At 40.1% G+C, this 13,843-nt stretch overlaps 1 protein-coding gene across 5 annotated transcripts in view; it reads right to left on the bottom strand.

Moving 5' to 3' along the window:
* Window positions 1-13,843, bottom strand: part of EPM2A (EPM2A glucan phosphatase, laforin) — a 126,312-nt gene that overhangs the window by 30,331 nt on the left and 82,138 nt on the right. For all 5 annotated transcript variants that reach the window (XM_086316608.1, XM_086316607.1, XM_086316606.1 and 2 more), the window contains exon 3: window positions 35-276. In XM_086316608.1, the coding sequence (XP_086172734.1) occupies window positions 35-276 (242 nt within the window). The remainder of the gene's footprint in view (window positions 1-34; window positions 277-13,843) is intronic.

The raw sequence follows: 13,843 nt of genomic DNA on the forward strand, positions 1-13,843 counted from the left end.
GAAATACATCCAACAAGCTCCCTCGGACACTCACCTTCAGTGCTCATATCTGGTGTGGGCATCCAGATGTAGGCCAAGCCTTCCTCCTTATACAGCTTAATCATAGTGTCTGGTGTCATGGGTTCTGGGTAGCGGTTACAGCCTGAGGAATTCTGTACAATATCCCATTCCGTCTGGAAATTCATTACAGCTGTAACCCCTAGTTCATGCTTCAGTTTGATGGTTACGTGTTCCACTTGGCGAGGGCAGCTACCCAGCCAGATATTTGGTAGAATCCTAAGAAGAATACATGGAGTCAACTATAACTATTGTTGGTGTTACAGCAGCTGCATAAAACACGCAGTATTAAAATGCAATTAACCTTTAACACTGGGCACAGGAAAAGCTGTATTAAGAACATGAGAACCAATATTATTATTAAAAGACAAAAATACTGGTGGTGGTGTTTTGAGGGAAACAAATAATTCAATTAACTAGAAGGTCAGGGTATAGGCATCAGGAAACCAAATCTAGCAATATATTAAAATAAGTCCACCATGGTATACTTATTCCATGAATGTATATGTGGTTCAATATTAGGAAATCCATCAACATATTTCAAAGTACTAACAAATTAAGGGCAAAATTCCTATGACTATATCATAAATTCTGGAAAATATGTGCTAGAATTCAGTAATCATTCCTGTTTAAAGCTCTGTATAAAAATTTCAAATAGTATGAGATTAAGAGAAACTAATAACAATCTTCTTTTAAATAAAATCAAAGTAAGGATTATTTCCATTAGTATTCAACATTATTCTATATGCTTCATCTAAAGCTATAATGTAAAAGAAGAAATATCTCTGTCAAAAAAGATTCAACTATAAGAGCTATGAACAATATTAAAAGTATTAAGATTAAATTATCTGGATGAAGGAAAATACACAAAAATCAAATAACCATCCTCTGTGCTACTAATAGCCAGGTAGAAATAGATTGGGAGGAGGAGGGGAAGTCTTATTCAAAAATAATGACAAAATTATAAAATACCTAGGAATGTCTTTAATCCAGAAAAAACTATAAAATTTTATTAGAGGACATTATAAAAACAATAGCAACAAATAAGTAGACATACTGTGATGCTGTGATTTATTATAAGAAATATATATTTGTTCTTCATCCCCATATCTGACACAGAGTTCCTAAATCCATTGAAATTTCCTAAGTGATGACAGCCATAAAGGTGTCTTTTCTTAATGAGGTAATTTTTGAAATGCAGCTAAGGGTGGGACTGGTTGCCAGGGTTACCAACCTTGTGATTAGAAGGTTGGAATTTTCATCCCACCCCCTGATCTTCTAGGAAGGGAGAGGGACTGGAGATTGAATCAGTCATCTTTGGCCAGTGATTTCATTAACGAGGCCTATGAAATGAAGCCTCCATAAAACCTCGAACAGCAAAGTTTGGGGAGCCTCCAGGTTGGTGAATACAGGATAATGGGAGAGCAGAGGACATGGAAGCTCTGCTCCTTTCCAATGCCTTCCCCTAGGCATCTCTGATATCTGACTGTTCCTGAGTTACATCCTTTTATAATGAACTGGTGATCTAGTAAGTAAAGTGTTTCTTTGAGTTCTGTGACCTGCTGTAGAAAATTAATCAAATGCAAGTCTAAGGAGGGGTATGGGGAATCCCTAGTGTGTAGCCAGTCAGTCAGAAACACAGGTAACAAACCTGGGCTTGCAACTGACCTCTGAGGGCAGGTTGAGGGCATGGCGGGTGTCTTATAGGACTAAACAATTAACCTGTGGAATCTGATGCCGTCTGGGGGCAGGAATTTCCTTGTGGATATTGAAGATTATTATGGAAAAAATAAAAGGATAAAATTTTAAACAAAGAGAAACATTGGAAACCCAGAAAAGACTTCATGGTGCCCTGAAGAGGGGAAAAATGAAAATGTTAGTTGCTCAGTCATGTCGAACTCTTTGCAACCCGTGGACTATAGCCCACTAGCCTCTTCTGTCCATGGAATTTTCCAGGCAAGAATACTGGAGTGGGTAGCCATTCCCTTCTCCAGTTCAGTTCAGTTCAGTTCAGTCGTTCAGTCGTGTCTGACTCTTTGCGACCCCATGAAACGCAGCGAGACAGGCCTCCCTGTCCATCACCAACTCCCGGAGTTCACTCAAACTCATGTCCACTGAGTCAGTGATGCCATCTAACCATCTCATCCTCTGCCGTTCCCTTCTCCTCTTGCCTTCAATCTTTCCCAACATCAGGGTCTTTTCAAATGAGTCAGCTCTTCACATCAGGTGGCCAAAATACTGCAGTTTCAACTTTAAATCAGTCCTTCCAATAAACACCCAGGACCAATTTCCCTTAGGATGGACTGGTTGGATCTCCTTGCAGTCCAAGGGACTCTCAAGAGTCTTCTCCAACACCACAGTTCAAAAGTATCAATTCTTCTGTGCCCAGCCCTCTTTATAGTCCAACTCTCACATCCATACATGACTACTGGAGAAACCATAGCCTTAACTAGACAGACCTTTGTTGACAAAGTAATCTCTCTGCTTTTTAATATGCTGTCTGCTAAGTCACTTCAGTCGTGTCCGACTCTGTGTGACCCCATAGACAGCAGCCCACCAGGCTTCCCTGTCCCTGGGATTCTCCAGGCAAGAACACTGGAGTGGGTTGCCATTTCCTTCTCCAATGCATGAAAGTGAAAAGTGAAAAGTGAAAGTGAAGTCGCTCAGTCGTGTCCGACTCTGTGCGACTCCATGGACTGCCGCCTACCAGGCTCCTCTGTCCATGGGATTTTCCAGGCAAGAGTACTGGAGTGGGGTGCCATTGCCTTCGAATATGCTGTTTAGGTTGGTCATAACTTTCCTTCCAAGGAGTAAGCGTCTTTTAATTTCATGGCTGCAATCACCATCCGCAGTGATTTTAGAGCCCCCCAAAATAAAGTCAGCCACTGTTTCCACTGTTTCCCCATCTATTTGCCATGAACTGATGGGACTGGATGCCATGATCTTCGTTTTCTGAATGTTGAACTTTAAGCCAACCTTTTCACTCTCTTCTTTCACTTTCATCAAGAGGCTCTTTAGTTCTTCACTTTCTGCCATAACGGTGGTTCATCTGCATATCTGAGGTTACTGATATTTCTCCAGGCAATCTTGATTCCAGCTTGTGCTTCTTCCAGCCCAGTGTTTCTCATGATGTACTCTGCATAGAAGTTAAATAAGCAGGGTGACAATATACAGCCTTGATGGACTCCTTTTCCTATTTGGAACCAGTTTGTTGTTCCATGTCCAGTTCTAACTGTTGCTTCCTGACCTGCATACAGGTTTTTCAAGAGGTAGGTCAGATAGTCTGGTATTCCCATCTCTTTCAGAATTATCCAGTTTATTGTGATCTACACTGTCAAAGGCTTTGGCATAGTCAATAAAGCAGAAATAGATGTTTTTCTGGAACTCTCTTGTTTTTTCAATGATCCAGCAGATGTTGGCAATTTCATCTCTGGCTCCTCTGCCTTTTCTAAAACCAGCTTGAACATCTGGAAGTTCATGGTTAATGTATTGTTGAAGCCTGGCTTGGAGAATTTTGAGCATTACTTTACTAGTGGGTGAGATGAGTGCAATTGTGCGGTAGTTTGAGCATTCTTTGGCATTGGCTTTCTTTGGGATTGGAATGAAAACTGACCTTTTTCAGTCTTGTGGCCACTGCTGAGTTTTCCAAATTTGTTGGCATATTGAGTGCAGCACTTTCACAGCATCATCTTTCAGGATTTGAAATAGTTCAACTGGAATCTCGTCACCTCCACTAGCTTTGTTCGTAGTGATGACTACTTGTGTAGTGATGACGACTTGACTTCACTTTCCAAGATGTCTGGCTCTAGGTGAGTGATCACACCATCGTGATTATCTGGGTCATGAAAATCTTTTTTGTATAATTCTTCTGTGTATTCTTGCCACCTCTTCTTAATATCTTCTGCTCTGTTAGGTCCATACCATTTCTGTCCTTTATTGAGCCCATCTTTGCATGAAATGTTCCCTTGGTATCTCTAATTTTCCTGAAGAGATCTCTAGTCTTTCCCATTCTATTGTCTTCCTCTATTTCTTTGCATTGATCACTGAGGAAGGCTTTCTTATCTCTCCTTGCTATTTTTTGGAACTCTGCATTCGAATGCTTATATCGTTCCTCTTCTCCTTTGCTTTTTGCTTCTCTTCTTTTCACAGCTATTCGTAAGGCCTCCTCAGACAGCCATTTTGCTTTTCTGCATTTCTTTTTCTTGACGATGATCTTGATCCCTGTCTCCTGTACAATGTCACAAACCTCTGCCCATAATTCATCAGGCACTCTATCAGATCTAGACTCTTAAATCTATTTCTCTCTTCCATTGTATAATCATAAGGGATTTGATTTAGGTCATACCTGAATGGTCTAGTGGTTTTCCCCACTTTCTTCAATTTCAGTCTGAATTTGGCTATAAGGAGTTCATGATCTGAGCCACAGTCAGCTCCTGGCCTTGTTTTTGCTGACTGTATAGAGCTTCTCCATCTTTGGCTGCAAAGAATATAATCAATCTGATTTCGGTGTTGCCCATCTGGTGATATCCATGTGTAAAGTCTTCTCTTGTGTTATCGGAAGAGGGTGTTTGCTCTGACCAGTGCATTCTCTTGGCAAAACTCTATTAGCCTTTGCCCTGCTTCATTCTGTACTCCAAGGCCAAATTTTCCTGTTACTTTAAGTATTTCTTGACTTCCTACTTTTGCATTCCAGTCCCCTATAATAAAAAGGACATCTTTTTGGGGTGTTAGTTCTGGAGGGTTTTCTAGGTCTTCATAGAACCATTCAACTTCAGCCTTTCAGCGTTACTGGTCGGGGCATAGACTTGGATTACTGTGATATTGAATGGTTTGCCTTGGAAATGAACAGAGATCATTCTGTTGTTTTTGAGATTGCATCCAAGAACTGCATTTTGGACTCTTTTGTTGACTATGATGGCTACTCCATTTCTTCTAAGGGATTCCTGACCACAGTAGTAGATATAATGGTCATCTGAGTTAAATTCACCCATTCCAGTCCATCTTAGTTCACTGATTCCTAGAATGTCGATGTTCACTCTTGCCATCTCCTGTTTGACCACTTTCAATTTGCCTTGATTCATGGACCTAACATTCCAGGTTCCTATGCAATATTGCTCTTTACAGCATCGGACCTTGCTTCTGTCACCCTTCTCCAGAGGAATTTCCAATCCCAGGGATCGAACCCAGGTCTCATGCACTGCAGGCAGATTCTTTACAGTCTGAGCCACCAGGGAACCCCATGTGAAGAGGGGCATAGGATGCAGAGGTTTTTTTACTTTATCACTGACTCCAAAGAATTCTCAGACACTCCATTGGGCCCAATGGGCTGAGAGAAAGACCACCAGCAGGGACACATTTAGCATACCCAGAGCTATGCTTGACCAGGACTGTGTGAGTTGAGTAGTCAGTCTTTGCAGGAATGGAAATGTCACACCTATGGGTCACTGCCTCTTCTCTCTGGCTGCTGTAATGAGAGTTGGAACCTTCCTCTATCTGGACATTCCCTCCTTTCTTTCAAAGTATCTCATAAAGACTCCTCCCGCAGCAATCTGCTGGGTGCCAAAGCAGGTAATAGTGTTGGGCTGCCATACCTATTCTTTGGGGTTTAACTGAGCATACATATGTACACTCAACTGGAAAAGAAGCAAGTGGACAGCTCAGTAATACAGCCTTCTGAACAATCATGTACTTTTACTGGCAGAATCTTGAAGTGAACTAATTACATATTAGAATGAATATTCATGACAGCCAAGCTAAATTCCTAATGTTACCTGGAGTTCTGTTAAATACTGTACTCTTTGAGTAGGAGCATTTAGTATTCACTAGGAAATAAATACCAAAAAAAAGTGGCTAGCATGCAACAATTGCATAAATACCAAAGAGTTCATAGAGATATACAAAGGGTAAATCAGGACATTTGAGCCTACGAAATAAGAAATCAGAATCCTAAACCAGACTCACTATATAGATCATACTGTGTTGCTTAAAAAGAGCATTATTTTATCATCTCATTCAGTCCTGGTCTTCAAATGTATTTAAACTAACCAGTAACCTTAAGAAACTCAGAATAAATCAAAGATAAAGAGGCCCAAAGTTGGAACCTTAACATACATATTTCCCACATCAAGTTTCTAATGAAAATAAGCCCTTGCAATACACACCGACAGATACATATGAATAACACCAGTTTCTATATCAGATATTTCCAACTTTCACATAGCATAATTAATTTGTCCTCTAAAAATGCTAGGAGTCAGAGTACAGATTTAAGAAATTAATATAAAATAACTCCTGATTTTCTAAAGTAAGATGTCCTGAACTTAGGAGGTGGGTAACTAAAGATAAATTCTGAAAACAAGCAGCGTATTGAAGGAGACAGAATTGAAGTTGTAAAGTAAATTATACAGAACCATTCTATGGGATATGGAGACAAAATACTGGGCTTGTTGGAAACACACAGAACCACAGAATATGCTTAATCAGACAGCTAATGTGCCCTTGATATGCATCTTGTTTCAGCTTGTTGTCTCTTATAGGAGGTGATACATCTCTAGTCGTGTGTGTCCTTTCTAAATAGTAATTAAACTTTTACTTCTCCACTCAAAAGAGAATGATTTGACACCATTAAAAATCAATTTTTACTCATCTCAGTTTTAATCTCCTTTTGGTGTCAAAGATACTTTAGATGATAAAATTAGGATTTTTTTTTTTAAAGGTGAGAAGCAATTTGTTGAAATATGGGATTTAGGGAATAAAAAATCTTCTGTAAGGTAGTTTTAATGGCAAGATATACCAAACTTCAAAGACTCAATAACAGAATAAAAATCATAGCTTGCACTTATATTGTAAATGACATCATAAAACTTCCAGAGAACTATTTTATGAATAACTCACTATCAATCATGAATAACATCAGAGATTTCTGGCATCTTCACTATAAATTATTTGGAAAGGTCAAAGAGAAAGCACTGTACCAAATGGATATTGACAGTCAACCCAGATGTGGCTTTGCATTCAAGACACATGTGGTGCTTTTATAAAAACTATTACCAGGATCTATCCCAGAGATACTCACAAAGTGGCTCCAAAGTGAGGTCTCAGATTCTGTGAATTGATTTTTATCTTATTTTCTTAGAAATTAACCATATTACATGCATAATACATGCAGCTAGATTCCAGAACCATTAGCTAGAGCTAAGCTAAGCTAAGCTAAGTCACTTTAGTCGTGTCCGACTCTGTGTGACCCCATAGACAGCAGCCCACCAGGCTCCTCCGTCCCTGGGATTCTCCAGGCAAGAACACTGGAGTGGGTTGCCATTTCCTTCTCCAATGCATGAAAGTGAAAAGTGAAAGTTAAGTCGGTGAGTCATGTCCGACTCTTAGTGACCCCATGGACTGCAGCCTACCAGGCTCCTCTGCCCATGGGATTTTCCAGGCAAGAGTACTGGAGTGGGGTGCCATTGCTTTCTCCGAAGATCCCAATAAATGTTCAGGAGGAGCTGAGTATATAAATCTCAATCCCTTTTGGTAGCAATAAAGATCATGGAGACCAGAGGACATGGACTTGTTTAGCTCTACACATGGACCAGTAAAGTGAAGCTCTTACTTTCTCCAACACTAGTTTCAAGATGACAAATGATTCCTGGACAGACAGTGAGTAATGGGAACTCTCGGTTGTGAGAGAGTATGTGGAATGCAGGATCTCTAGTTGCAGCACGTGGGATCTATTTTTTTGTTGTTGGGACATGCAAGATCTTTAGTTGTGACATGCAAACCCTTTGTGAGGCATGTGGGATCTAGTTTCCTGACCAGAGTTTGGATCCAGGCCCCTGGCAATGGGAGGACAGTCTCAGCCCTGGACCACCAGGGGAGTTCCAAGAATGTACCATTATTGAAAAAAACTACTCACTTCAGTTTCGACTATTGCCACCATGATTCAACACGGTTGAATTTAAATAAAATCCACCCTAGTAATATCACAACTTGGTTAAATACCAAGGGAAAGACATGGATGGCTGACATTCTGGAACCTTCCTTTCTTGGATTGCAAATCAAAAGCAATTGCATTCATTTGAGTGAATCTAGATTTGTGGTTCCAGGTAATTATATCACAATACTACACCATGTGCTTCCCTTGTCAGTCTGGGACCTGTGGTACAACAGCTACTGAAGCATATGAATCAGAATTCACTTGCCATCTCAGCTGTCCATCAAAGGAGCCCTCACTGGCTATAAGGAGTACAATGGGCAAAATGAGCACCCAAGCACTTTGCACAAAACATCACAGGGTATTGAGAGAAGGGGAGGGGGAGGGCGCAAAAGACAAGAGAAATATCAAGAAAGGAGACAGTTTTATAGGCTCCACATCGCAAATTCCATCCTTAATGGCCATAAGAAATGGCAGAATAACCTTTTCCTAAAGGTGAAAATTAGCATTATTTTTTGTCCACAGGAAAGAAAAAATTAGGAAAACTACAGGAATGGTGACATCAATGTAGGAACATAAGCTTTTGTTTATTTCTTATCACACTAAGAGATACAGCTCTTGAATTGTGGCACCCTATTCTTAGCCATACAGACACGGAACCATTTCAAAGACAGAGAAAACAGATTTTGCTGAGGTTCTTCACAAAATCCAGCTTAAGAATTTAGGAGCAAAAAGAAAAATGAACACATTTCCTACGATGGATAATTGTGCTACATGTACTTTATTTAATATTTTGTGGGCAATCTGATGTGAAATTAAAATGTGATCTGACTTTTAAATAATGGGCAAAGAAAAAGTCTGTCAGTCCTATAATTTAGATCTCATTAGTGAGAAAGCAAGAGAAACATTAAAATCAACCTCCAGTAAGCTCCAAGCTTCATTAGCATGTACAGCTCCTTCCACTGAAAATTTGTTCTCTGGTGTCAGGTGTTAAGTTATTAATGTCAAATTTCTACCCCAAAAGGGTGCTTGTAACAGATTTCAGTCAAGGCTGAATAACTGCTTAAAGACAAATTCTAATTTAGTGAGTGAGGCTAATTAACTTCTTCAATAAAAAATAATTTTATTATTGCTTATGGGTCATAGACGGCAGAGTATAGAGAACATATGTGAATTTTGTGCAGTTAGTCTCTTAGACTTTTTGGATGTGCAATGGAGTTTTTAGCCACATGAAGCAAATATTTTTTACATATGTTCTTTTATTTTCTATATCATAAAATGCCATATAAGTAAATTAATTGTGAAGGTTTGTTATGGGTTGAATCACATTTCTCCCACATTCCTATGTTGAAGTCCTTAACCCCGTGCACCTTAAAGTGTAATGGTATTTGGAGATAGGTTCTCTACAAGAGGTAATCAAGTTAAAGTGAAGCCACGAGAGAAGGCTAATTCAATAGGAATGTTGTCATAAGAAGAGAAAGTTTGGTCACATACATGTATGGAGAGAAGATGATGTGAAGATAGAATGAGGTTTCGATCTACAGCCCTCCAGAGCAAATCAATCTTATAGACACATTGATCCCATACTTTTAGTCTCCAGAACTGTGAGACAATATATGTTTGGCATCCAAGCCCTCTGGTTGGTGGCACTTTGTTGTTGGCAGCCCCAGGAAATGAATACAGGGTCTAAAATTCAAAGGTAAAATATATACAATTAACCAGACTGTTCAAATATCCATATATCAGGTGCACATAAAGTTAAGTATTTTAATAGATATTTTTCAACTTTCATCCTGATGTTCAGAATTCTACAGATACAACTAACATTTGGTTATGGTGCCAAATTATTCTCTTACACACAATACTGCCCACCCTCCCTCCTTTATTCGGGTCCTTCAGTCCATCACTTGAGCACTTACAACACGGCAGAAGAGACCATCAGGCCCCTGACTGTGCTTTTGTCTTTTTTCTTAATATAATGACTCAGTTCTAAAGGCCTGAGGTATTTAGTTTTGATAAATACAGAAGAATCTTGGGACCCTTGGCTTTCAGAGAATGAATGACAATGGAGAATTACCTGAAATGTATAAGAGCACAGTCTCTCAGATTCATAACTTCTTCAGATTCTTAGATCCCAGGGAGTTTGGCCTTCTTATTTTTGCATATGTGTTGCCCTGAAATATAGGTTTATATGCCATATTGTGGAGAAGGCAATGGCAACCCACTCCAGTATTCTTGCCTGGAAAATCCCATGGACGGAAGAGCCTGATGGGCTGCAGTCCATGGGGTCCTAAGAGTTTGACACGACTGAGCGACTTCACTTTCACTTTTCACTATCATGCATTGGAGAAGGAAATGGCAACCCACTCCAGTGTTCTTGCCTGGAGAATCCCAGGGACGGGGGAGCCTGGTGGGCTGCCATCTATGGGGTCGCACAGAGTCAGACACGACTGAAGTAACTTAGCAGCAGCAGCAGCACACTTCACTTTCTTAGTCAATCACAAGGTACCACAAACTGAGACAAATAACTAGAGAAATAAAGCAGCCTCAGTTGGTTACGTTGATACAAATTTCAACAAATGTTCAATTAAAATATCCTACTGGCATGTTAATTTTGTTTCCAGTGCTGAGCATTCCTTGAAAGAGTAAAATGTCATGTTTAATATTTCTTCACTAATGAACTTGAGAGGATTTGTTCAAAATTAATCACTTCCATAATGAATTAGGTACCACAGAAGATCAAGGAAGTAATAAAATATTAAGCATGTGAATTTTGTGTTTATTTTAAAGTCATCTTGTCTATTCAGTAAAAATGTAATGATGTCTGCTTTTTGCCAGGTACTCAACCATGAATGCTGAGCCAACAGTCAAGTTATGCCCTTATTTGAGCCTATATTCTTTGAGGAAAACAGGCACTAACTAAATAAATATTCAAAATGTATAGAATTTATAGATTAATTTGGATTGTGCTATTGATGATTTTTATATCGCTCCCAGCAATCTTGATTCCAGCCTGCGCTTCATCCAGCCTGGTATTTCGCATGATGTACTCTGCATACAGGTTAAGTAAGCAGGCTGATGAAACACAGCACTGACGTACTCCTTTCCCAATTTGGAACCAGTCCATTGTTCCATGTCCAGTTCTAAATGTTGCTTCTTGACCTGCATACAGATTTCTCAGCAGGCCGGTCAGGTGGTCTGGCATTCCCATCTCTTAAAGAATTTTCCACAGCTTATTGTGATCCACACAGTCAAAGGCTTTGGCATAGTCAATAAAGCAGAAATAGATGTTTTTCTGGAATTCTCTTGCTTTTTCAATGATTTAATGGATGTTAGCAATTAGATCTCTGGTTCCTCTGCCTTTTCTAAATCCAGCTTGAACATCTGCAAATTCATGGTTCACGTACTGTTGAAGCCTGGCTTCGAGAATTTTGAGCATTACTTTGCTAGCATGTGAGATAAGTGCAATTGTGTGGTAGTTTGAATATTCTTTGGCACTGCCTTTCTTTGGGATTGGAATGAAAACTGACCCTTTCTATTTCTGTGGCCACTGCCGAGTTTTCCAAATTTGCTAGCATATTGAGTGCAACACTTTAACAATATCATGTTTTAGAACTTGAAATAGCTCAGCTGGAATTCCATCACCTCCACTAGCTTTGTTCGTAGTGATGCTTCCTAAGGCTCACTTGATGCCTTCAGACTCCAGGATGTCCGGCTTTAGGTGAGTAATCACACTCACACCACACAACCTCATACCACACACCATCACATCACACAACCTCAGATATGCAAATGACACCACCCTTATGGAAGAAAGCAAAAAGGAAATAAAGAGCCTCTTGTTGAAAGTGAAACAGGAGAATGAAAAAGTTGGCTCAAAACTCAACATTCAAAAACAAAATCATGGCATCTGGTCCCATCACTTCACGGCAAATAGATGGGGAAATGAAGCAAACAGTGACAGGCTTTATTTTCTTGGGCTCCAAAATTGCTGCAGATGGTGATGGCAGCCATGAAATTAAAAGACACTTGCTCCTTGGAAGAAAAGCGATGACAAACCTAGACAGCATATTAAAAAGCAGAGACATTATTTTGCCAACAAAGTCCATCTAATCAAAGCTGTGGGTTTACCAGTAGTCATGCATGCATGTGAGAGTTGGACCATAAAGAAAGCTGAGCACCGAAGAATTGATGCTTTTGAACTGTGGTGTTGGAGAAGACTCTTGGATCAAACTATTCAATTCTAAAGGAAATCAGTACTGAATATTCATTGGCAGGACTGATGCTGAAGCTGAAGCTCCAATACTTTGGCCACCTGATGTGAAGAACTGACTCACTGGAAAATACCTTGATGTTGGGAAAGACTGAAGGCAGAAGAAGGGGACGACAGAGGATGAGATGGTTGGATGGCATCACCGACTCGATGGACACTGAGTTTGAGCAAGCTCCTGGAGTTGGTGACGGACAGGGAAGCCTGGTGTGCTACAGTCCTTGGGGTCACAAAGAGTCAGACATGACTGAGTGACTGAACAGAACTGTGCTGTAGAGTACATAAAAAGGGAGCTTAAATAGAGAACCACAGAGGAACTAGAATTTACATAAGACAATCAGGAAGGTCATTCCTGAAAAGGTGACATTATTCATTTTTTGTAATTGAAGTATAGTTGGTTCACAATGTTGTGTAAATTTTTGCTGCACAGTTTATAACTGTGATTCAGTTATAACATATCCATGCATTCTGTTTTATATTCTTTTCCATTATGGTTTATCATAGAATATTGAATATAGTTTCTTATGTGGTGCAGTAGGACCTTGTTGTTTATCCATTCTAGATATACTAGTTTGCATGTGCTAACTCCAAACTCACTCGCCACCCCTCTCCTCCTCCCCCTCCCCTTGGCAACCACACGTCTATTCTCTGTATCTGTGTCTGTTTCTGTTTCCAGATAAGTTCATTTGTGTCACAGTTTAGATTCCACGTATAAGTGATGTCATATAGTATTTGTCTTTCTCTTTCCGATGCACTTCACTTAGTATGATGACTCTACAAGCCCATGCTCATGCTTAGTCGCTTCGGTCCAGCCCTATGGACTATAGCCCTCCAGGCTCTGTCCATGGGATGTCTCAGGCAAGAAAAATGGAGTGAGTCTCCAGGGGATCTTCTCAAAGCAGGGATCAAATCCACAGCTCCTGCACTGCAGGTGGATTCCTTACCCATGAGCCATGCGGAGAAGCCCATGATACCTCTAGGTCCATCCATACCGCTGCAAATGGCATTATTTCGTTCCTTTTTATAGCTGAGTGTATTCCAGTGTGTATATTGCCGCATCTTCTTTGTCCATTCATCTGTCAGTGGACATTTACATTGTTTCCATGTCCTGGCTACTGTGAATATGCTGCTATGAACACAGAGGTTCATATATCTTTTTGACTTATGCTTTTGTCTGGATGTATATGGCTCACTGGGTAAAGAATCCCACTGCAATGTAGGACATACAGGAGACGTAAGTTCAGTCTCTGGGTCGTGAAGGTCCCCTGAAGGAGGAAATGGCAACCCACTCCAGCCAGTATTCTTGCCTGAAAAATCCCATGGACAGAGGAGCCTGGAGGGCTAAGTCCATAGGGTTGCAAAGAGTCAGACACAACTGAGCGACTAAGCGCACACACACACATGCCTAGGAGTAGGTTCCTGGATTGTATGGTAACTATAGTTTTAGATTTTTAGGAACCTCCATATAGTTTTCCATACAGGCTATGCCAATTTACATTCCTATCAACAATGTACAAGGGTTCCCTTGAAAAGATGACATTAAAACCGAGACATGATGTAGAAAAACAAGCAAGAGATACCATGCTTAA

This window comes from Bos grunniens, chromosome 9, assembly GCF_055505025.1.
Source record: "Bos grunniens cultivar Pamir isolate PY7600 chromosome 9, Bosgru_T2T1.0, whole genome shotgun sequence".
Taxonomy (NCBI): domain Eukaryota; kingdom Metazoa; phylum Chordata; class Mammalia; order Artiodactyla; family Bovidae; genus Bos; species Bos grunniens.